We start from the raw sequence: 25839 nt of genomic DNA, 5'->3' as shown, positions 1-25839 counted from the left end.
GAGAGGCACACGCCCTCAGTGGCTTTCACAACCACCCTTCCCAGTGATCAGATAAAGCCAGCAATACCCGCCATCACTTCCCGTTCTGGCCCTCCACGTGTCTGTCTTCCTAACTGTCCACAGTGGTTCCTGCATCGTGAGGACATTATCCTTTGTGTTGAGTAGTCCTCTCTGTGCGCCTTTGCCTGCGCTCCGTCTCTGCCCCGTCGCAGTTCCGAGCTCCAGCCGTGGAATCCCAGAGCTCAGACATGTGGGTGGACAGCATCGTCATGTGTCTGTGTGTATCCACCGCGCTTTATCTAGAGGAGATCCCCAGGCTGCAGCCCTGAAGCCAGCAAGCGTCTGGGAGAGACGGTTTCTTGGCTGATGCTGCAGCCTCAGGTAGCTGATACTTCAGAGCTGACAGAAATCCAAATAAAGCTGGCAGGTGTGGAGAGAGCTGAGCACCAGCGGAGGGAGAGTCGGGGGTCATGGAAACCAAATTCAGCCTTCCTACAACGTGGACCCAGCGTGAATTAGCATTTTTCTTCTTCCAGGAGCACATCAGTAAGATTTAAGAAAACCAAGGCCTATATTTTGTTTGTTATAACAAAATGTAACAAGTTTCCAGGATTTCATTGGCTGCACGCGCCTGGGAGTGTTCTCACTTGCTGTGTCCTCTGCTGCCATCTAGTGGTAGATATGCAAATTTGCGAGGGAAACTTTTGGGCACTTGAGAGACTCCCTCAGAACCAAAGGTGGAGCTCCTGAGGGCTGTGCATGGTGCTAAGGGGTCGGGGGTAGGGGGGAGGGCTTTCAATGAGTGTGTATTTTTTGGAGGAAGGGCCCAGGGTGTTTATCAAAGCCATCAAAGCCATTTAAGAATCAAGACTGCCCCCCAAAGTCTGGGTAAAACGGTTTTAAATTAACCATTTTGGTAACTCCCATGTGATTTCAAAATGGTAAAATCATAAAATTGGTTGTGTAGCCTAATTATGTATAAGAAACGGAACTCTGATGATGCTGAGCGCAGGTGCAGGCTGGGCAGGTCACATCATCCTGTGTAAAAATATCCCCAGTGCCACCTGCCGTTTCTCCTCTGCCCTCCCAACCCTAAAAGCTGGAAGATGGGGCTCATCCAAAATAAAGGACAGCTCAGAGCTATTGAAGCACCTGGGGATCCGACTCCTCAGAGGTCACAGACAAGAAGCACACATGCCAGCGTTCTCAAAGAAGGGCGAGATGTTTTGGGGTCCTTTATGCTGCTGTAATCTGGGAACGCCTTCATTTTCCCCACATCGTCATCATGCTGATGTTCACTGATGGCTACTGTCTGCTGGGAGCCCAATATGGGCCAGCTCATTTCTTTCTCCCACCACCCCTGTGTAAGGGACTGTCTTCCTCAATTGTACAAACAGGGAAATTGGGGCTGAGGAGTCCAATGACTTGCCTAAGTTCTGGTGCCAGGAAATAAACCCTGACTGGCTGCTTGGGAGGCTGAGCTCCCCACCACGGTCCGTAGCATCTTGGGAGCCCTTAGCCGCGTGGTGCTGGGATGGGTGCAGCAGGAGCAGGGACAGTCACAGCATTCTCAAAGACCCAGAATAACCAACGCCGGGACGCTCTCTGGGTAAAAACAGCTGCACCACTGCAGCCACATCGCCACTTGAAAGTGTCCAATTTTCTAGAGTCCCATGCACTAATTTCACTGAGAAATTCATAGCTGATGTTGATTCTATCAACTGCCTGACCATGACTGTCTAAATGTGTCTTTTGAGGAATGTGCATGATCTTCAAGATATTCCGTCATCTGGTAAGCAGGGGTGCTGTGAGCACGCTGAACACCTTTTGTATTATAAAATTTGGTTGTCAGCTTTACTTACAGTCCAATCATAAAAGACCCCTGAGGATCAAATGAAGCTTGGTCATCCAGACTACGACCCCAAGTGCCGTGAAAGCAGTGATGTCTGCCTTTCACATTTCTCCCACAACACCAGGTCACTTTCTAGACTTTAAAAAAAAGATTCAATCCATATTTTTTTCCAAAAGGTTGGTGAGTATTTGTTTAGAAATTTCTGATAGTTTATTTCAAATCAACGAAACACACAAAAATATTTGTCTGACCCATGTCCATTTATTTTCTGCAAGCATGCTTGGCTATTTGACAAGTGTCCTCTTCACGGAATACCCCTGGAGGACAATCATTTGCACAAAGCGTTTTATGTCATCTCAACGGTAGTTTTTTTTTCTTCCTGGTGGAGCTAGCCATGATGATAATAAATTCATGTTTAATGTATTTTGACGATAATGTGGTCACAGGTATGTAACAGGAGGGACAGACAAGAGGAAGGGGACAATAGCGGATTGCAGCCAGGTGCAGTGGCTCACACCTGTAATCCCAGCGTTTTGGGAGGCCAAAGCGGGCGGATCACCTGAGGTCAGCAGTTCCAGACCAGCCTGGCCAATGGTGAAACCCTGTCTCCACTAAAAACACAAAAATTAGCTGGGTGTGGTGGCGGGCGCCTGTAATCCCAGCTACTCAGGAGGCTGAGGCAGGAGAATCACTGGAACCTGGGGGGCAGATGTTGCAGTGAGCCAAGACTGCACTACTGTACTCCACCCTGGGTGACGGGTGACACAGTGAGACTCCACCTCAAAAAAAAAAAAAAAGAAAAAAAGAAAAAAGAAAAGTGGATTTCTTTAGAAGTCAGGATTTCCCATGGGGGCTCTGACTCCCCTCATTAGGGCACACTGGGCTTTCCCGTGGCTCCTCTTCCCCTCTCCTTACTCCCTTCCCTGCCTCCTTCTGCACCCTGCACAGTCACAGATGCTCCAGGGGAGGAGATGGGATCTGTAAGGGGAGTCCTCTCCACTCGTGCCCTGGATCAGAAAGGAGTAGTAGAGGAGCCGGGATTTCCTTCTGGAGCTGGAAGCTGCCCCTGTTCTCTGCCCACACATGGTTGGTCCAGGAGGGGAGCCCACACAGCAGGCTGACCATGATGTTGAGAGGATGGGTGTGGGGGCCAGTTTGGAGGAAGAGAAGGGGTGGAGGTGGGAGGGATAGCGTGGCTGCAGAGTGGCTGGAGAATCCTCATTTAATGTCCAAGTCATTCCAGATTCCCCTGTTTAATTCAGGGGAGTTAACAACATTCTTAATGTTGTTTGCAAAGAAGAGAGTCCAGGAAGTGAGAAGGGAAAGAGAGTGATTCCAAACAAGACAATATGAAAAATTTAGTCATGTGTCTTTTTATGGGGGACCCCAAGCACCGCATACCCTGGATGCAGTCTCAGGTGCGTCCTGACAGCCGGGCTTAGTAGCGCCATCTGTGTGGCGCTTCCTTGGAAAAGCTGATGGCCCTGAGAGTAGGTCATGGGGTGGAACGAGGTGATGGGTGAAGGCACAACATTGTAGCACATTTGGGATTTTCATGCTATTAGGTATTTTCTGTAAAAGCATCATTTATGTTCCATCAGGTCTCACCATCTTTTTCAAGTTATAGAAACAGAATCAAACCTTCTTAAAATTGGCAATTTGTTGGCTCACACCATTGAAAAGAGATGGTTTCTGGTGAGTCTGAATCCCAGGGTCCAAAGCTGTCAGCAGGACACTGAATTTCTCTTCCTCCTTGCTCGACTCCACTCTCAGGCAGGCACATTTCCAAGGCAGAGCAAGCACAAACCCCAGACTTAGGTCATCTGCCAGGCTGGCCATCCCAGGACAAGGGGGCTGACGGCTCTGCGGGAGCCCTGCTAGGGCCTTTCTCCCGGTGGTGGGGGGCTGGGGGGTGGGGTCATTCCCACCTGGACTCCATGGAGCTAGTGTCCCATAGAAAGGAAGGGAGTGCTCACCAGGAGGGGAGAAGGGCTGCTGGGTAGAAACCCCACATAGGCTCACCATACATGCCCAGTACAATACAAACAGGTACATAAATGGCAAAAACAAGTGGTAAAGTCAGCATTAGAAACTGTATTCCTGCCAGTTATTAATTACCGTCCAGTTGGGGACATAAAACAAGAATAAACACACAGAGCTATGATTCTCACCTCGATAAACCGGCCGTTTGTCAGCTGTGTTGGAGGACAGAGGTGGTGTAGGCTCAGCTCGATAAACTGGCCGCTAATCAGCTGTGTTGGAGGACAGAGGCGGTGGAGGCTGAGGTGAAAATGGGCACCCACAGTGCAGGGGTTTCTCTCAGGGCAGAATCGCTGGACCCCTTTCCTCATGGCACACTCGGGAGGAGCCAGCCCCAAAGCTGTGCTGACTCATGACAACCGAGGGCCACGTGAGGCAGCAGAGACCGCTGGTATCTCCCGTTAGCCTTCTCATTTCATTTAGATGGTGATTCCAATGCTCTGTCTTCTGACACTTGAACCGCAGTCATCAGTAGGGGCAAAGGAGATTTCATTTGAATTCTGGCTTCTTCCTTCATCTCTTATATTTCAGTGGGTATGAGCCAAGGAACAGAGAACAGAAGAGAAATGTGGCAGGGAAAGGCTAAAGGAGAAAGTAGAAAATGGAAATGTGGCCCCTGCATTACTGAATGTGCTGCAGTAAGGGTAGCCGTTGTCTCTGCTCTCAACAGTCCTAAAACCACGTTGCTGAGTAACATCTTCAGGTCACCTCCAAACCACACTGGCCAAAAAGAGGCTTGGGAAGAAGAAAGGCCTCCTAGACACATGCGCTTCCGGGTTTAAGCCCTGGGACCAAGCATGATTAGAATTTTAACTAGGTGTATGCGAGCGTATTACAGATGAAGATGAAATCTACAGATTAAAATAGCTGGAATGAGCCTGTTAGAGTTTAGAGTCACCTGAAAGCATTTGCCTGCTCGTCACTGATGTGCAGCTCGGAAGATAAATGCTGTACATCTGGAGCTTGAAAGAGTGACTTTCTTTCCGTTGAGGTTTGAGGTTGGTGATGGGCGCACCATCACTTCCTTTGGCTAAATTTTAAAAGTTGCACAAAAGTCGCAAGTTCCTTTCTTCTGTAGGCTTTCACTAAAGGTCTTCCTGAACGCGAAAGAAACTCCTCCAATTATTTAAAATTATGTGGAGATTAATGTTTAGAAACAAAAAGCTCACAGGCCTGGTGAGTATGGTAGTAATGCCCTTGCTAATGAAGTTGCTGACTGTAAATATGTCCTGTGACTTAAAGGAATTCTTTCTTCGTTTCCATTTTCACAGGGCAAAAGTGACTCAGCTGCCTCCAAGACAAAGGTAGCTGGATCCGCAGAGGTAAGAAGCATTCCTATGGGTTTGTTTTTTTCCATGCTCATGTGAGTTACATTTTTTTTTTAAGTTAAACATGAAGTCTTTTTCAATTTTTTGAGTTGTTTCACGGTGCCCAGAGTCCAGCAAGGCAAGCTGTGAAGAGCTTTTAGAAGGCTGGACCACTCCACAGGAAAATGTGAATTTTTTGGCATCCTGTGGGGAATCCGAGTGCTTTGTGCAGTAATGTCCTTGTACAGCAGGGGCTGCCTTGCATGCTAAACTGAGGATGTCATCTTGCCATGCATTATGATTTGAGTTTGATTCTGAATCTCTGCATCACTTTATGTCCAATATTCCTTTTAAAACTATGATGTGCCTTCAAAATAAGCTGAAATTACCAGAGGCAGAAGGGAGCCATGACAGCAAGGCAAATGTGGGGTGCTGAAGCTGCCCGGGGCTGTGTCTGCCCTTGGGATTTGCAGGTTGGTGGCTGGCCAGCCTTCAGACTCTAGTGTGTATGGCTCAGCAACAGCTTTTCTAGGAATTAGGACTAAAATAGGTAATTTTAGATGGAGGTAGATTTCTCCTATTTCAAGCATCTATCTGGTTTTAATACCTTTATTAATAAGACATTTTTAAAGATAGTTTAATGGCTGTTTTCAGTGCTTTGGGCTGCAACACTCAGGTGAAATGTAATACGTCGGTAGTCATGCCACGTGTGGTTGTGACACCATGGGATTGATCATCCTTGGGGCCGCGCCTCTGCAGCAGTCACAGCAGGCTAGATGGGCCTGCTCCTTGTAGGTGCCAAACGGGTCATTGGAATTTGGTTTCTGGTTGAGCTTATGTTCATCTACGTTGATACCTTAAACTATGCTATAGTTCATGTGAAACAAAAATACTCCTGATTTTCTGGCAGCTTTCCTGAAGCTAAAAAGCAAAAATATCATAGTAATAAGGTTAAAAATGTCTTATGAGAACAGCATGAGCTCTGCCACAGGAGTCTTGCTGGGCAGTGGGTGGCCCTCAGAGCTGCCCAGGGAGGGCACTGCACAAGGATGCAGTCGCCTTTTCTCGCCCCGTCACCGGGGCCTGCAAGTCCCTGATGGGAGAGGCTGAGTCCCACCTGGTTTTAGGTGGTCCCAAATCCTGGAAGAGAGGTCCCTACTGCATTCCATTGCCAACAATGCTTGACATTTGAATTCCACTGTTTTACTTTTTCCATACTTGTGGTACTACTCTCTCTGAACGCATTTTGCATGAATTGAGTTTCCTTATTGGACGTGGAACTTGTGTTTTGAACTGTACGGTTGATGGCAGCCACGCAAAGGTGAGGGGTGGGCACACAGAATCTCAAGCTGGTTCTGACTGTTTCAGCTAAGGGGTTAGGCAAATGCCTGAATCCCGGTTTGGATTACATCCTAACTTAAATCAACTCAGCAAACAAGGTCTGCTGGGGTTGGAGGAACACAGTCTTCTATTCCTTTCTCATAATCTCTTGTCAGTCTGGTCCATAATCTGTCCAAGAAAAAAAGAGTCAAGCTGTAATTGGCGATTCTTAGCGAAACTTGATGTGGCTTTATCCAAATGTGTGATGAACTGTGTTTCTTGGCAAATGAAAAAGTTTTATTATTATCTGTAAAATCCCGATCCACACCTAGCCTGGGCACTCCAAATAAAGATGATGCGTTCCAATACTGGGTGTTTCTCCTCTCTTGGTCATAGCAGTGAACATTGGGCCAATGGCACAACCATGGGTCTGGTGGGTGCCGCTCACTGAGTTCAGGGCCAGGGTAGGGTGTGGGTGCCCTTGGAGAGTCGTTCCTTCCTAAATCAACAGCCAGGCTGGCACAGGCATTAACCATAAGTGCCATAGTTGGAACTGGAAAGTGTTCCCAGGAGAGCGGCTGTTTCTGCCAGGACCCTGTGTCCAGTCACATCCTAGGGTCAAAGCATGGGAGAACCCCCGGAGCCATGTGCCCACAGGGTCTCTGTGGGCTGAGGGCCAGCAAAATCCCCTCCACTGCCTTTAGGCCCAGAGCAGGTTAAACTCCTGGCAGTGTTTCCAGATTCACCTTGAATTTGATAGACAGGAACCCCGTAGGTTCAGGATAAAAAAAGCAAATCAGATCTCACACAGCATCACCCGGGAGCAGCCCAGAAGTCTGACAAGGTAGGAAGGCAGCAGTGATTGCCAAGTGAAGGATTTAACTCTCCCTCTGCTGATCATTCTGGTTTTGTTTTGTTTTGTTTTCCTCTCTCTCTCCCTCCCTACCCACTTCTCTCTGTACATATTTTTTTAAAAACTCTACAAAAGCTGATGTTCAACAGATTGTTATACCAGTCTCCTGCTGAAACTCCTAACACAGACTGAGCCTCTGAAGCAGAGGCAGTTGCCCCTGCCACTTGGCTAAGGAACACTGGGCCGCTCACCAGGATGGTCCCAGAAGCATGGGTGGCACTAACACAGCGGTCAGCGTCTTTCATGGATTTTGCCTAATAAGTCCTACAAGTTGCCTCTAGTTTCACAGCTAATTGTATGTCCTCTTTCTCCATCATGATTTCACTCTTCATTTATTTGCCTTTATAAAAAAATGAGTTTTAGAAAAGACACAAAGGAGGTTCCAGTTCCAAGGGGAGGATGCTTTCTTTTGTCCATATCCAACCTCAACCAGAACAGGGGGAGCTCGTCCAGGGCCACTGCTGCCCGCTGAGGCCCTCTCTGGGTTTCCTCCTCTTTCTTCCCTTTTCTTACGGCTTTGAAGTGAACACACATGCCCTGTTGCATAGAGCTGCATTGATCCATCATCTATCGATTGGGTGGGACTTGAACAAAGAAAAAGTAATTGTTCCTCAGATTTCCTGCTATTGGAAGGACAGAAATGTGAGCACTCCTATTATGGTGCAGCGGTGGCCAAGGTAGCGGTTTTACATGTGGGGACACAGAGGCAGACTCCACGGTCTTGGAACAATACAACCCCCAAGGTTTACACCCAGTGAGAGCAGGCTCTGCTGTGGTTAGCAATCCCTACACACTCTGTCGCGGCCGGCTGCCTGACACCAGGGTGTGTGTGTGTGTGTGTGTGTGTGTGTGTGTGTGTGTTTGCGGAAGTATTGTCTTTAGTTCTTAATAATTTGGGAAACAATATGTTCTTTTGTCAGGTAACCTGATATGCAGATAAAATAATGAGGTGACCCAAACTCAGTCCTTTGCAAAGCAACTTAGGGAGCTGCAGTGCAGGGGCTAAGCCTGGAACATTGTGGACGCTCAACACATTCCGGCCGAATGTTCACCCTTCCTGGGTCCCTTTGAGGCTTGCTGGCAAGTGGAGCCCAGTCTGAAGGGCTCCTGGGTGACAGCAGCAGCGCTTAGCTGAGTCACAAAATTAATTTTCCGAGTAAGATCCTGAAGGGAGCGCGAGCTGGCTTCTCCTTCCTTTTCGTCTTCCTCTAACCACGCTTTCACCTCTGGACCACATTGATCCACGCGGCCTTCGTAGTCTTGGCTAGAGGAATGATTTTTCTGTTTTCCTCTGTCTTTTTCATCAAATTGTTCCGTGCCTCTGCCTTGCAAGCTGAAGCATGTGAGACGGTAGTCGCAGCTGTATTTTGCTTTCTGATGGCGTTGCTCATGGGGAGGTGATAGGCTACATTAAAAACTGGGCAGAGTCTAGGGAATAAAATACAAAAGTCTGGTTCTTCAGTCTGTTTTCAGAGACAAAAATTCCACGGTGGAGCTGGCTCTTCCCGCAGGTAGTTGAGCCCTTCCTCTTTGCTAGGGCAGCCCGCAGGTAAGGAAGGGACCTTCATTCACTCTCTGGGGTAAGTTGGTGCAGACTTCTGGGTGCAGCAGGGTTCCGGGGAGGAGAGGCACATTCCTCGGACTTGTAAACAAAGGCGAGGGAGGAGAGGCACGTTAGGCCCGCAGGGCCACGCAGCTGGGTCCGGACACTGTGGGGCGAGTGGGGTGCCTAGGGAAGCTTCCAGAACAGGGGTGGCAGCAAAAGGAAATACCTGCCGCTAAAAAGGAGCACCTCGCAACCTCTGTGCTTCTGCGTTCCATCCCCAAACAACCGCTGAAGAGACAAATTCTGTTTCATTCCTGTAGTTACTTGAGTAACTGGGTGGGCTTTCAAAATCTGTGCATTGCACTTCAGCAGAAAATAGTGCTGTAGTCAGAATTTGAGCTAGAAAAATCCTTTGATTGAGGTCATACTTATAAATGTCTTTTTGGGATAGCTGGAGAAAAATCAAACATTAATTTTAGGGAAAAAAAAAGTAGATCCAAAGTTTTATCATATTCAGCTATAGCCCACCTCCTAACTCCCATAGAAACAGGCAAGATTGTTAGAAAAAGCTTGAAAGGAAAACACACATACACACAAATCCAAAAATTACCAAGGCTTTTCATTAAGTTGTACAATTATATGTAATTTTTATTTTCTTCATTTTTAAAATAATTTCCAAAGAAATCTATATTACTAGTACAATAATTATATTTGAAAATTAAATATAATTGAAGTTATAGGCCTAAAGTTAAGGCTCAGCTTATCCTAAAAAATTTTTAAATGGTACTATACTCATTGGGTGATGATACAGTGCAGATTTAAGTTATTCAATATATCTTGGGTTTAGTAACATGGATAAGTCTTGTATCTCAGGCAATTTCAGCAATTGAAGGTATCCTCTATTCCGTGACATGAAAAGAAATATTCAATCCATTAATCAAACAAGTCACTGCCACTTACCAATGCAACCCAAAAGACGTCATCATGATAATTATACACCTCAGGCTACCCAAAGGGAATGTTTTGTCTGGAATTTGTAATTCACCCTGACAATTTCTCATATCATAATCACAGCCATTATGATATTGACCTTCAATGAACTAGAAAACAGGAAGTGTTTTGTTCCTAACAGGCTGGAGGACTGTGTTAGCGTGAAGGGAGTATATACTCAACCTCCCTTCCCTTGTTCAGAAAAGCTGGTAGTCACTGAGTGCCTGCCATTGCCCCAGCCAATTTTTCATAATCACTGTTTCTTTATATCACTATTAGTATTGCCATTTTACAGATGAGGAGATGAAGCCCAAAACAAATGAAGTAAATTGCTCAGCTGTGCATCTAAAATGTGATGCTTAGCCCCATGTCTTTCAAAAAAGTAAGATGCTCTTTGAATTCTCTTCTTTAAATGCCAGCTCCACATCTTGCACCTTCTACACCACTTTAAGCCAGCACTTTCTACATCAAGGTCTCAGAAAATAAGAGCTATAGGGAATGATGGTTATCCTTTATAATCTACTAAAAGTTAAACAAAGTTGTTTTCTTGTTATTACTGCAGGATTTATTGAGCCTCTGTGTCTTGGACCACACTGCGCCCGTCCCTGAGCTGCGGTTGCAATAAGGAACCTATTTCACCCCACACTAAGCGGGCAGCAGGGATCTTGGAGGTGGGAGCAGGTGCAGGGGCCACGGCTAAGGAGGGCTGGCTGTGCTTGTGGCCATGGGTTGTCACCACGCGTCCTGGAGCGTCCTCTACTTGAGGGCTGGCGTGCTGGGCACACCTGCTGACCTGCAGCCCTGGAAACATCTGGGAGCTTCTCATGGCACTCGGCTTTGTGGAGTCCAGCGTCAGGAGCACTGTTTATGAGTCCAGAGATGCTGCACACACTACCCATGCTGGCCGGCCACGTGGAGGCTCACTCAGGGCTGTGGCTCTCTTCATGTGGCCTAACTTCTGGGTCCTTTCCTTGTTCAGTGCGGTGGACCTGCCCTGGAGCTGGCAGGGAGGGGAAAGCCCCAGGCTGGAGCTGAGAGACCCAGGCGGGGTCGCCCCATTGGCCGTTTGGTCTTGGGAAGGTCATGCCACCTCCGTGGGCATATGTTGAGAGGACAGAACTCGGTAGAGATAACGTCAAGGCCGCCGAAGTGCTTTGTCTTTCCTGCATATGTGTGTTGATACATACATATGTGAACGCGCACACGTTGTGTAGTGTGTAAATGTGTGAAATACGTAGCACGTGACTGTAGCGTGTGTTTACACAGGTGCTTGCGTGGCTGTAGGCATCACCATGGTGGCCGCTGTCCCGGTCCCTGTGGCGTGTCTTCCTCGCGTTGTCAGGGGTTGTGGGCTCATGGCTGCAGGCTCCTTGTGGTTTGTTTTTCACAGAGTGAGGGCACCCGGCTGTGCCTGGGGAAGTACAGCCACACCCAGTGTGGTCAGTGACAGGGACCCTGGCCCCTTCCCAACCCCCTGCTCCTTGCCCTACTCTGCTTCCCCACCTGGGCCTGGGGCATGGCCTCCTCCAGCAACCACCCCTGTCCACCTTCTCACTGTGGCTGGATTTCACTCCTTCAGCTTCACTGAGCTGTCTTGCGAGGAGGGAAGCGCAGGCCCCGTGTTGTTAGACCTGATCCCTGCGTTCCAGCACCTCCTCAGAGCTTGCCATTCTCCACACCTTCCTTCAGGAAGCACCCTGCTCCTCGGCCACCCTGGGCAGAGCCTCCCACTCTTCCTCCCGCCTCACCGTCTTCCTCTTCACGCGCCCCCTGGTGTCCTTCCCTCTGCCCATCACTAAAATGTCGCTGGCCTTAAATGACCCTGAGCACACTGTGGCGTGCGATCCCAGGGGTCTTCCCAGCTCTGAGCTGGGGCTCAGCCTCATTTCCCTCACCCTCTCACTCACGCCCTCCCCAGTGGGAGTGGAGTCCCAGCACCGCGTGGTCCTCAGAGCCGGCCGCGATGCAAAGCACGGGGCACTCAGAAGCCCCGCACATGGCAATTCCTCACGCTCACAACTCCCCAAACACTTCGCATTCTTTCTAGCTGAACAACAAGAACCCTAACAGAAGTTGCTTTACAGCAGGTCATGGACAGTGTTGTGTCTGCCACACAATTCAGCATTTGGTGACGGACATAGACAAGGCCGGTCGTGCCGTCATGGATCTGAAAACAATCTTTAAAGGACTGCTGGGTGCGCCCCTCTTTCTCGAGGTACACGGACAGGCACAGCTCTAGTTTTGCTGGGATCGTTTGCAGTTGGTTATTATCATGGGGCCCTTGGGACTTGATTTGTAACAGCAAACTAACAAGGTCGTCGCCGTTCATCTGTGTGGTGCCTCACTACTTACAAAATGCCTTTTCTCAATGCTCTTATCTATACAGGGAGGAGGTAAAGAAATTGACAGCTCTTTCTTAATTAACTTTTGGTTTCCAAGGTTGTTCCCCCAAGGAAATCCAGGGTTCCCTTCCTTGCTCGTGTTTTTCTTTTGCTTTTCTTCGGTAAATCGTTGTAGAATACTCAGTATGTTCTAAGCACCTTGCAATGTGAACTCATTTGACCCTCACAACCAGATGAAGTAGTCACTCTCATTGCCGCTCTCTCCCATTTTACAGATGAGAGCATGGAGGCAATTAAGTTGTACCAGGTGACACAGCCAAGTAGGGGAGTCACGGATTTGAACTGAGCCGTGTGGCTTTAGGGTCTTAACTGTGATTCTATGATGCAGACATTTGCTGAAATCAAAGATAATTTACTCTTGCAATTTATTTTGTGGAAATAACATTTTTCCATTTTCTTAATGTAACCCTTTAATGACTCCAAAAGAATTTAAAATTATTCTTGGCTTTGCTTTTTCCATGCTAAGCGAATGCCATCTAACAGGCTTCAGCTAAGCCTGGAAACCAAAACTGTAAGGCAGGAAATGTGATTCCTTCTATGATCCTGATACTGCTGCTAGGACTTTTCAGTTACTGGGTCCCAAATATTTTTAGCTTAAGACTCTCTGTTTGAAATGTAATAACAATAAATCACAGACCCCACCTTATAGTAACTATATTTTTGCTATCCATGCATTGAGGAGAGCCGCTGAACCCATCAATACCTTCCAAAGAAAACTGAACTTTATTCATGCTTGCAGCTATTATCACAGAAGCATGTGAAACCGTTTCTTTGACCTATGGAAAGTCACCTATGTACCTGTGTTTCCACCTGTGCTCTGCAGTAGCCTCGGTGCCCACAGGCCTCAAATCTCGTGGTGCAGGGCTCAGGGTCATGGCTTGCTCCCCTTTGCTTGTTAGCTCCTGGAAGTCGCAGCAGAAGTGAAGGTCGTTTCCTGGGAGTGGACAGGATGGGAAGGTGCTATTCTTTCTCCATGGAGCTGTTGATTTATTTACCTGTGAACTGGGAGCAAACAGGACTTTCATGTGAGGCTGAGTCTCTCAGGGTCCGTGGTGCACAGCAGGTTGTAACCCTGGTGCCGGCTTACAGCCCAGCGCGAGATCCTGAGTGATTCGAGATCAGCTCCGTAAGGGAAAATGAGGCCAATTTCCCAAGATACTTTCACTTAAGAACATGACTTTACACACTCCATGTGCCAGGGACTACACCAGGTGCCATGGGGGAGTTTGAACTTCATGTTCCCTCCTCCGTTTAACATGCACACACACACACACGCATAGACATACAAACACACACATGCACGCTGCATGAACACACACATGCATATACCAATTGCCTTGAACGGTGCTAAGGTTGAGCTGACATCACTAAGTGGTAAAGAGAGGCCATGATTCGGTTTTGCGTCTGAGGGAGAATGTGGTAAAATGTGGGGAGACTGAGGGAGGGAAGGACGCAGGGACACCACTGTCCTAGTGCCTGGGATGTGTGGCCTCAGTTTCCTTTTGGTGAAACCAGTACCTAAGGTTGCTGCCACTTGTCTTGGTCCAGATGGGACAGACCGTGTACCTCTGTGGTGACACCAGGGCCTCCACATGACAGGGCCTGCTTCTCACTCCTGTCTGCAAGGCCTCTTTCCCATGAGGCCACAGGCAGGGCTATCCTCGGCCACTTTCTTGGAGGTCCAGGGGGCTGGGAGACGAGGCTGCCCCATCTGGAGCTCTACCCTCCCTGGGCTCTTTGTTCTCGCCGTGAGACTGGGGTGCAGGGGATAACTTGCGCCTTCAACACTGCCTCAAATGCGAGGAAACACTTCCCTTCTACTCCATTCCCAATGGGGAGGACACAGCCATGCGGTCCCACCTTCCTATCTCCCCGGGACCTAGGAAGGGGAAAGGTACAACTCACTCCCAGTGATGTCTTCAACACAGGCTAAAATCATCCATCTGATTCTCTATGGGTCCAAAGATACGGAAGTGAACTACTAGGTTTTTCAGAGGAAGACACAAAATATTGCTTCCAGGCTGAGATGCTGATGGTCTAATGGAAACACAAAACAGATGCTTTCTGCTGTGTCGTGGTTGTTTATTCTTTGGGCTGAATTGTGTGAGCATTTTGGTTCTGCTGCTGGAAGGTGGATGCTCACATGACAACAATAGCAATGCTTTTAAAGCCATAGCCAATACACAGTAATAGCTGCTTTTCACCAGTTAGCCAGAGATGTTTTCAAAATAATGTCTTTAAAAATGTATTTGGTAGATGAGTAAGCCAAGATTGTTATGATGATTTCCCCATGGCATAAAATAAAAGGCAGCCAGGTGTGGTGGCTCATGACTGTAATCCCAGCACTTTGGGAGGCTGAGGCGGGCGGATCACTTGAGGTCAGGAGTTCGAGACCAGCCCAGGCAACATGGTGAAATCCTGTCTCTACAAAAAATACAAAATTTAGCCGGGTGTGGTGGCTACTTGAGAGGCTAAAGTACAACAATTGCTTGAACCCAGGAGGCGGAGGTTGCAGGGAGCCGAGATCGCACCACTGCACTCCAGCCTGGGCAACAGAGCAAGACTCGGTCTCAGAAATAAATAAAAGGCAATTTCTTGCCATCATCACCACGACAACATTCAGTTCACAAACTCACATCCACCTGCAATTAAATGCCATTAAAAATGAAAGGTTTCCATTGCAAACCCACTAGCTCTCATATGACCACCATTTAGCCAGAGACCAAAGGCCTGATTTATTTTGCTAACACACTTTCAAAAGTACCAAGTCCGGGAAAATTTCCTTTTAATTCTTATGGAAGTTTGGATTGAATTGCATTTAGGATAACTGTAAATACAGATACCAAAAACCAAATGACTGTAGGTGAGGATTATTCAGACCCTTTGCGTCTCCATTTCCCCCATCCGATTCTCCTTTCCCCAGCTCAGTATCCATGCACGTTGCCATCAGGTTGGAAATGGGAAGAGGGATTGCCAGTGAGCAGGCTATTTTAAGCGATTCCAGCAAAACATGTGGTGCAGGAAAGATGAGCATTTTTGGCCGAGCCATTTTCAAGCTTTCCGTGGCCTGCACTAATCTAACCTATGCTAGTTTCCTGTTGCCAGGAGCGATAGAATCAACCTGGAGTCCTCACAGTCTCAAACTAGACCGCGATGGGGGTCGGGGCGCTGCCCACGTACTCTGTGCGATGATCTTATCACCCTGACATCCAGTAGATCACTTTGGTGAGCTCATCTTTGATGTAGTTCAATTGCTTTGCCTGACTCACGTATTTTTCCTTTGGGGATTAGACCAGCTCAATATATCCTTAAAAGAAGATGTTTACACAATTGTAAACACAATTTCTTAAGAAGCCTTTTAATTTTACTCTGTGTGCAAAATTACCTAAGGAAATATTTGTTCACCAAAATGAGCCCACCTTCCTCTCTCCAAATCGCCATTCCCCAGGTGCCCCTGATTTGCCTAAGCTGGGAACATTGCCCTACATGAGCTACGCATCTTTGCCAACCGATTGAATAGGTTACAGATAGCCAAAAGAAACCTTCCGTTTTTATTCCTGTGTATTTGAAACAATACCGGGGCCCCAACACCACACCCTCAAACAAAAATTTAGTAAAAATTTCTAAATCTCAATCGAGCCTGAATACTACATATTTTAAAATTAAAACAAAGTATTTATGAAGGACCACAGAGTTAAGTTTTCAGGAAAATATTTTATGTTGTCCTCCTTCGACACTCAGAAATCCCCTGCAGTAGGGCTTCACCAAGCACAAACCTCTCTGTACAATGGTGGGAATGGCGCTGCATTGACCACTGGGTGAGGATACGGACTGGGCTGCGGCTGTGTCTTCCGCAGGAGCTGAGGCTGCAGCTAGCAGTAGGGGGTGTGAGAAGACGCCAGCAGTGTGTTTCCAGGAAGCAGGAGTGCCTATTTCTGTGAAAGGCTGCACATATATTTTAAGATCCAGCATTTTCAAAGAGGTGAAATGTGGATGTGGATTCATTTTGGAGAAAAGAAATAGAACTGGGATTGTTTTAAAGCTCCTGATGACTTCACAGAAAGAAGTCAAGACTGAAACACACCAGCAGTGCTGAGACTCAAAATCACAGATACGAAATTTGGTGAGACTAGAAAGAGCCTTATTTTCTATTAATCTCCCCGTGTTATTATTTTGGGCCAGCAAAAGTAGCAAAAGGTAACTGAGAAATTTTGGAAGACAGAGGCATTTTCTTCTGTTGCCATAACTTGGCCTGTGAACAAACTGTGCTCTATTCTCAAAGTAACAGCTCAGAAGTGTGACCATTCTGCTTAGAAGTAATATTTGCCAACGGCTCCAGAATAGAAAAAAGTGTGTGTATAATGGCAGATGTATGGCATGTGTTTCTAAAAATGTTACATTATAGGTTCTTAATAAAGTTCCTATAGTGGAAAGTAGGGTTAATAAAAATGATCCCTTAGAAAGTCCCTCTGAAGGACTGACCAAGGCTCCTTTCAGTGTTATTTACCTGAAGTATGTATGTATCTGTGTAGACCACACACACCGGCACACACACAGGCACACACACGCGTGCACACACACACACACACACGAATGCAACATTGACCTGGATAAATGAGTTTTAATCAGCTCTGCATTCAAGGGAAAGAACATACGCCATGTGTGCTCTGGAAGCCACGAAACGGGTGAAAAGTTGTTTTGGTAGAACCCGTTTCCTGAAATAGCAACCACTGGAGAAAGGACAATTGCACTTCAACTATTTCTGTCTGATTAGGAAGGAAATATTCTTTATCTCAATGTCTTGGAGTAAGGAAGGAGTGGACAGGGCCCCGTCTTTTAGCACTGCACTGCCTTAAATCATGGTCATTTCTGTCCATTTCAGTCTTCAATTTCCTCTTTGCCTTTGCTTCCTTCTTTTCACGTCCTATGTTTTTATATCTGTTTATTTCCACACCTGCATGCTTAGCCGTGGCCTCTATTGTCTGTCACCTCAAAGGCGATTGTCAGTTGGTAGATCTCTTCTGCTGCATCTGTAGGTTTTCAGAGGAGAAGGCTATTTATGTATTAACAAGAAGCTATACCAGTAAACAAAGGAAACTCCGCCAGTGTCCTGGGTCTGACTCTGAACCTGCCGCCTGCACTCAGCGGCTGCCAATCACACGGAGCCCTGGACACTTCTGGCGGAACCAAGGCAGGGCTCCATGGCAAGTGAAAGCAAGAAAGGGGCTGATGTTCTGGAAACGTGGGAATTCAGTTTTGATCAGGAAAACAAAGCAAATGTTTATGTTAGCCAGAGAGGACAACTTCCAAGTTAGCCCGGGAAAAGGTTGTAGAGAGAACATGCGTGCATGTGCACGTGCCTGTGTCTCCGGGGTGCAGGCATCATCTGGAGGGGTAATATAGGGTGATGCCATCCTTGCACCCTTGGTGTGCATTCATTGACCCAGCGCCACCTGAAGAAATAAGCAACCATTTTCATTCACCTTCCTCCTACCACTGCCTCCTCCTTTCAGTTTAAGTGACACAGAGAATGACCAAAGTGACTTTTCATGCACTGCTAAGGCACGTTGCCAGCCTGGCTGTGGGCAAGTGGGCAGGTATGCATTGAGGAGGACCTCAGTCCTGCCCCTCAGAGTGTCTTTGATGGTTTCTGACATTTGATTGCCTCTAAGTGACGCTTCTGCTTTGCTGGCTTCTGCCAGATGTTGTCTTCCAGCCTGCTGGGATTCGGAGCAGCATGAGGAACTTCGCATTCGCATCAGAGGAGATGGCCAGCCTCGGGGCTGAGGTTTTCTCAGCTTCTCTCCTTTGCTTCTGAGTTTGCAAAGTGGGGGTTTTGTCTGCAGCCAGAGCATTTTCAACTCACAGCTGGTGCCTATGAGGGGCAGGACTCCTGGCTTGGGAATTTGTGGCTGCCTGGAGAGGGGTGAGGGGAGGGAAGAGGAGGTGTGCGGGGTGGCTGCCTGGTGACGAGGGTGGGCACAGCAGCCCAGGAGGTGATAAAAGGAGTGGCGGCTGCCCTGGCAGAATGGCTGGACGGCAAGGGGAGCCCGGCCTCCGGGCCCTGGGGAGCGCATCATGATGATCAGGCTGCCACACAAGAAGCTGCAGAAACTGTTCCTCAGAAAGGTAAGGGAGGGCTTGCGGGAAACGGGGGTCCCAGTGAGCTTGGCAGTTTTTATTTACTGCTGGGAAATCACGGGTGTGACAGAGCTTGGGTGGCCAGGGGCAAGCTGTTTTCTGGGCGGAGTGGAATCTCACAGATCATGAACACAGGTCTCGGAGCGGTGCCAAGAACAGGTCCTCATGTCTGGCTGAAGTTTGCCTTGTTTTTAATTTATCTTGTGTTTGAGGATGTGTTTGAGCCCAAGAAAACTTAATGTTTCTGTTCCCAAGTATATTTTGACAACTGAGGGGAAGGGTGTCCGTAATCTTTCTGCAAGTGCAGAAGCAAAGGGGAGAAAATATGACAAAGCTGACATTTATTTTTACTGTTACTAAAAGGTAAAGTTTTGGGTGAAGAGAACCAACTCTTCAAGAGCTAGCAGTTTGCCCTTTAAAAAAATTGTTTCTGCTTTTTTTTTATGTGATGGTGAAATGTGCATAAGATTTTTCGGTTTTAACCATTTTTAAGTGCACACAGTTCAGCGGCATTAAGTACATTCACACTGGGCAGTCACCACCACTGCCATCTCCACAACGTTTTCATCATCCCAAACTGGAGCTCTGTTCCCATTAAACACTCCTCATTCCTCCCACCATTGAGGTTGCCCATTTTATTTTAGTATTTATTTTTATTTTATTTTATTTTTTGAGATGGAGTTTTGCTCATGTTGCCTGGGCTGGAGTGCAATGGCGCCATCTCGGCTCACCACAACCTCCACCTCCCGGGTTCAAGCAATTCTCCTGCCTCAGCCCCCTAAGTAGCTGATTACAGGCATGCGCCACCATGCCCGGCTAATTTTGTGTTTTTAGTAGAGACGGGGTTTCTCCATGTTGGTCAGGTTGGTCTCGAACTCCTGACCTCAGGTGATCCACCCACCTTGGCCTCCCAAAGAGGTGGGATTACAGGTGTGAGCCACCACACCCAGCCAAGATTGCCCATTTTTAAGTGAGTCAACCCAAACATGTTTATAATCACATGTAATCAGAGTGCATCAGATTAGAATCCAAACCAGGTCATGCTAATTGCTCCTACAATCTGTTGAGAAATTGCTGTTAAGTGTATCTCGTGTAATTCCTTTTAAAAAGAAAAAATATGAAATGCAGTGTTCTAGAAATCACTGACAGACCCATGGGTATAACATTATTTTGAAAGAAAATCTGTGACTTTCCAGCTGTGTGCACATTTTGTTTTTGTTTTTTTTTGAGACGGAGTCTCGCTCTGTCGCCCAGGCTAGAGTGCAGTGGTGCAATCTCGGCTCACTACCAGCTCCACCTCCTGCGTTCACGCCATTCTCCTGCCTCACCCTCCCGAGTAGCTGGGACTACAGGCTCCCGCCACCACGCCCAGCTAATGTTTTGTATTTTTAGTAGAGATGGGGTTTCACCGTGTTAGCCAGGATGGTCTCGATCTCCTGACCTCGTGATCCACCCACCTCGGCTACAAAATATAATTTTAAGGAATATTTATATTTTATTTTGAAATTACTCCTGAAATAATATTATTTTAAATAATTATATAAGAGGAACGAAAGTTGTTTACTTCAACTTTTGGAATTAAGAAAACTGAGCATAAAGAAAACAAGTGGCTTATCCACACGTGAGAAGCACAGACAGGTCTCTAAGTGTGAATCCAGCTCCTTACCCAGCTCAGCCCTGAGTCTGTTACATCTTGACATCAGCTTCTCATGCAGCTGTTTGCTTTGATTTAAATAAAGTCACATCAGTGGGGGTATTTCCTTACCGACACCCCATCTTATGTCCAGAAGATGTCAGTAAACTTACCTATATTCCATACGAGGCTAAGCCAATCAGTAAGTGCGTCTGTTTAGGTGAAGGAAAGGAGGAGGAGGAGTGTTAGGAAGCTGGGCCGAGCGCAGCAGCCATAGTGCATGTCGAAAGGACCCCCAGCCCTCGGGGTGGAAGGTGGGCCTAGGTGTGACTCTGAGATTGCTGGATTCTCAAGGAGTGGAGCGCCGCAGGGCAGACTGGAAACATAAAAACAAAACAAGCAAAACGAATAAATAAATAAACCCCGGTTGTGTAGGTAAACACATCTCTTTCTGTTCTGAGCCCTGTGAGAAACATCTTCTGCTGGTCCTCCTAGAGAGTTCACCATATAAAGGAGTGAACACCCTGAACAGTTTGCATCTAGGAGGTGCAATGCATTTCTTCATAAGGTTTCTGCCATGCCCGGGGTTGTAGGCTGGGGCAGTAAGTCTAAAACAGAAAGCAGAGAAAGCACTCCTACTGGGAATCCACACTGCAGAGGTCAGCAAGCTGCCCTTGGAAGATCTGCCTTCACCCCAGGGGCCATCTGAGGCCACCTAGAAGTATGCGTGGATGCAAACCTCCAAGCTGCCCTTCGCAGCTTTGGCTGAGGGAATCATACATTTGTTGGAATTCAGTGGCCCTGGGTCTGGGCTCCTTGACAAGCACAGGATTGTAGATTTTCTGTGTTCCAGGTTACGAGGAGGGGCTCATGGAATCTGGAAGCTGGAAGGGGTCATTGAAATCACAGAGCCCAACCCCTTCATTGCACACATGAGGAGGCTGAGGCTGAGAGTTGAGATTCCTGACCCAAGTTCACCCGGTGGCAAGTGAGCGACAGGGCAGGGCCTGAACCTGCCGCCCTGGACACCCATCTCAGAGCCCTTCCCTGAGACCACAACGGTCAAACATGGCATTGGGAGGGTGCAGCACACCAGCCTGAGGACTGGGAAAGGGACCTCTACTTGTCTACACTAACCGGGACTTGTCATTTTCCGCATCTGATGCTTTGACATTGGTGGGGAGCAGGGGGAGGCTTGCTGGCCCTGGAGAGGCTGCTCCCCCAGGGTTTCTAATTCCCAGACACAGCAGGCAATTCACCCAGGAGTGCACTTTTCAAATGCAAACCAGAGCCCACCCCCACCACCTCCTTTATGGACTCTCACTCTCTGGGCCACATCCTCCTGCCCTAATCCTCCCAGGGCCCAGTACCAGCCAGCGAGGGCAACCCCCTGTGCAGCAGGGGCCACGGGAACTGCCCATACCAAGCAGTCCTGCAGGCTCACCCTGGCTCACCTGTTCCTTCCCCGGAAGCCACGTGAAAGGCCCCTGCCCAGGTGTCCCTGCACCCCTCTGCCTCCAGTCAGGCTCATTGCATCCCTGAGTGGTCCCCAGGGCTTGGCCACCTCTCTTGGGATCTGTGAGTAACAAAGTCTCTTTTCGCTGACAGTTGTCTCCTGACCTGTTGCCCTGCCACACCTGATTAATAATAGAGCCTAAGTTTTAAAACACTGTCAGTTGTTTTTAAAAGTGGTAGCTTTTGTTTATTCAAGATTCTTCCAACATACATGATGTGGGAAATGCAAAAATAGGTGAGAATTGTGTCTGAGAAACTTTTCCAGGCACTGAGGCGGTCCCAGGCATAGTCATCACTGCATGCACCTCGGGCCTCGGGGAGACTGAGGTCTTGTGTAGCTGGGGCTCGGGGCTGGATTCTCACGGGAAGACGGACGGCACAGGAGAGCATTACAGATCAAGTTCAAGCATGGCCAAGGGCATTTTCCAGAATTTGGGTTCCTCATCATGCTTGTGTTGGGTTAGTACATTTCTGACCGTCATCTCTCTTGAAATTTCGGGGAAGTCGGCATCTTCTTGTAGAGGATCCCAGATCTCTTGATCTGTTTTCATTATTAACCATGATAGCTCATGGGCAACGCAGCTCAGTGTATTTTCCCAGTTTCGTAGTTGCTAATGACTGTTTAACAACCACAATAAGTGTAGTAATAAGGGCTTTATTATAATAACACAACACATTAACACAATCTAAATAACAAGATGTGTTTGTAGGGAGGTGACAAACTTTCATCATAACAACAGTTAACTTGATGTCCCTGTGGATGAATTTTTAAACTGCTGTGTGATTTTATTATCAAACATCTGAGTTGCTGTGTGTATTTGTTTTTGCAATATGATGTCATAGTATTAATAGATAGCTGTGGAAGAACATGTGAAAAGGTCAACACGGTGATTTTTTATATAAATATAGGACATTTTGTGTTTAATATAAGACGAGAAAAAAATTCCAACAGCATTACACATGTTTTAAAGTATATTATTGATACTTTACAGAGGTTAATTTTCTGAAGTAATAACTAAAATTTTATTTTTAAGGAGTTTAGTGAAGAATGGACAGAGAAAGTCATTTGAGTGCTGCTGTATAAGCAGAGGTGGCGTCTCCTTGTTCAGCCTGAGGGCGACTGTTCTTCCCTTGCGTAGATTCTTCTTTACTGGGTGCTCCGGTTATACCAGCTAGGGACTGGGGTAAAACCGTGAACAAGATAGATGGAGCCCTACATCTGGCTTAAGTCTGGCAGAACAGCCAGCCCCTTTGCTCTAGGTAAACCACACACTTCCTACAGAAACAGGGTCACCAGCAAAGAGGAGTTTGTTTTTAATGCCACATAAAAGGAGCGGTATCTTGTTTCTGCCCTCCGCCGTGACTAAACCCACAGAATAAATTGCTTATAGTTGGTAGGAATGGGCCCTGCGTTTCACAGCAAATAAATCCAGGTGCAGAGTTAGGGGACAAAAATATTTACCTACTCAGCAGAGTATACAAGGCTTAACACAGTGGTTAGGGAGTGGGCCACCATTACCCCAAGAGTATCCATCTACTTGATGCAGATTTTATCAAGAAACCAGCAACAACAAGCACAAAACTATGGGGAGAGTCAGGGGGAGAGGCTAATAACCACATAAAATGGTGTGGGGACAGCAGGTGGGAGAACCAGGTTCTGATCCGTGCTTTACCTTTGAGAGAAATCAATTAACTCTGTTAGTCTCAGTCTTTCTTTCTTTTAAAATACAAGGGTTTGAGTAAATGATCTCTAACACCAAGAATCATCCTCTTCTATAATAACCTTAATCATCATTATGGGTCTATCATCTTTGAATTAAATATTTAATAACCCATTAATGTTCTTAGCTAATGTCACCTTTTGAAGTGACTATATTCCTATATTTTTACTAATTATAAAATAAGATTTTGAAAAATCTCTCTCTGCCTTTCTGTCTCTTAAGGTTTCTCTTTCCATTTATTCTAAATTGCCTCTCTAGACTTCAGTGTGTCCCCTCACTCTTGAATGTGAAGCTGAGGTAGGTAAAAGTTGTGTACTCTGGTCTTGCTCTTTGGTGACTGTGGATGCACTTCACAGACCTATGTTTCAGAGGCTGTTTACTCTGTGATGTCTTCATCATACTCACAGAGGACCCAGGTTGTGGCTATACTGCCCAATTTGCTAGGCTGGCCCATCTGGAAGATCACAGGTTATTAATGATTAAAATAGTGAGAAACAATGTCTTTATTTAAAATAATAAGCATTGATTTTATCTAACTTCTAACAAATGCACTTGAGGCATTGAATACCCAGGTACAAATGGACCTGGTGTCGCCTTTGAGGTCTCAGGTACTCCTCGGCTGGCCTGTGCTGGCCCTTTTGTCTTCTGGGGCCCCTTTCTCCAAGGAGTCTGGCTTCTGTGCTCCACGGAGTCTGGCCTCTGTGTTCCACAGAGTCTGGCCTGTGTGCTCCACGGAGTCTGGCTTCTGTGCTCCACGGCGTCTGGCTTTTGTGCTCCACGGAGTCTGGCCTGTGTGCTCCACGGAGTCTGGCCTCTGTGCTCCACGGAGTCTGGCCTCTGTGCTCCACGGAGTCTGGCCTCAGTGCTCCACGGCGTCTGGCCTCTGTGCTCCATGCTGTCCTTGGTCCACAGGGCCTGACCTTGAATCGTCATGAAGACATGTTCTGTTCGTTCTGTAGATTTCCTAGAGTCTGTGCCACTGTTTGGCTTTGCATATAATCCCCAAATCGGCTAACTATTGGACTTCACTAGGATGTGAATGGTGCCAAGTCCGATCCAACTGGCTGTGGTGGAAAATGGAAACTTGCGGGGCTTCGAGCAGAAAACTTGGGAATACCTTGATTCCAAGCTCAGACACTTGGACCTCTTTTTCCATGGCTCCAATGGCGGCCCAGCTGTTCCAGACACCTAGGCCAGCAGAGACGCCAAGCCCCAAGCCCCTGTTGCCATCTGTTATCTGCCTTGGGCTGGCCGGCCTGCACCTCCTCCACGCCCTGCGGTGCAGCTTTGCCTCCCCTGAGGGGTTACAGGCTCTGCTCAGCTGCCTCCTGCTGCGGAGCAGACCACAGCCCAGCTGGCTGACTCAGGGCCAACTCAGGGGAAGCCCTCCTGTGACTGTGCATTTGACAGGATCCTGGCAGCTGCCTTCCCTAGAACTCATCTGAATTCCTGTGTAATCTCTGCCCCTTCCTGAACGCACCTGGCCAGAGGGCGCTGGTCTTGCCTCCACCTTGGGAAGAACAAGCAGGCAGCTTGGAAGCAGGCTTTCTGAGGTTTCAGGGAGGAGCAAGAGGCTGGCAAAACTTCCGGCTGACTTGCAGAAGTAATGCTGTAAGATCTTACAGCTATTTCACTGCTGAACCTGGAGGCGGGCCGTCACCTGCAGCTCGGGGGCATTGCATGAGGGTTATAAACTTTGTGAGGTGCTAAGTTAGGGGATGCAGAGGCCAGCTTCGGTCACAAAAGCACACTTCACACTTTCTAGAGTGTCAGCAGCCTCACCTCTGTTTAGGCAAATAGAATTTGTCCCCTCAGAGAGTTGTGCTTTTCCTCCTGAATATGATCACAGTCTACGCAGCAAGAGGGATGTCTCAGCCCTCAGCCAGTTTCTAAATGATCCCAAGGAGCAGAGCTTGGATTTACAGAATTTCCCATTTCCATTGCTTTAGACCAGTTCTCAGCTAGAGTTCCTGACCTCCTCACTATGGTCCTTGTCACTCTCCTCTTTCTCGTGCATGAGGGCTGGAGACTTCCGTGGCAACGTCCCAGACCAATGACACTCATCTGTGCTGCGTGCCTGGCATGTTCTAGGCACAAGGGATGCTCAAGGACCTCGGGCTTGGGTGGCACCTGCGGTCCTCAGTCACAGTACAAGGGGAGACAGCACAGATGCAGAAACCTCCATTGTGACAGAGTCAGAAGAGGCATGGAGGGCGGTTCCTGGGCCAGCAAGCGCAGAGCCTGGGCATGTAGGAAGCAGCTAGGGATGTCTGGGGATTGACAAATACAGGCCCCAGGAAGGCGTGTGTCTGAGGAGGCGGAGGGTCAAGAGGGGCTGAGGGAGACTGTGTGGGAGGAGTGTGTCACAGATGTGCGTGCACTGCGTGGGGTGACTTGGGGCCTCCAAGGCTGGTGAGAACTCAGGGAATCCCAGGGACCTCGAGGGCTGGGGTGGGGCC

General features: G+C 47.7%; 1 protein-coding gene across 2 annotated transcripts in view; it reads left to right on the top strand.

Moving 5' to 3' along the window:
* The window catches only part of RPS6KA2 (ribosomal protein S6 kinase A2), a 443982-nt gene that overhangs the window by 85738 nt on the left and 332405 nt on the right, over positions 1 to 25839 (top strand). Inside the window, exon 3 of one of the 2 annotated variants that reach the window (XM_054558435.2) lies at positions 5164 to 5214. The exons of the other annotated variant lie outside the window; for it this stretch is intronic. Within the exon in view, the coding sequence (XP_054414410.2) occupies positions 5164 to 5214 (51 nt within the window). The remainder of the gene's footprint in view (positions 1 to 5163; positions 5215 to 25839) is intronic. 2 annotated transcript variants of the gene reach the window in all.

Source organism: Pongo abelii, chromosome 5, assembly GCF_028885655.2.
Source record: "Pongo abelii isolate AG06213 chromosome 5, NHGRI_mPonAbe1-v2.0_pri, whole genome shotgun sequence".
In the NCBI taxonomy this organism is placed as follows: Eukaryota; Metazoa; Chordata; class Mammalia; order Primates; family Hominidae; genus Pongo; species Pongo abelii.
Note: the sequence above shows the minus strand (reverse complement) of the source record. Positions and strands in the feature narration are given on the sequence as shown.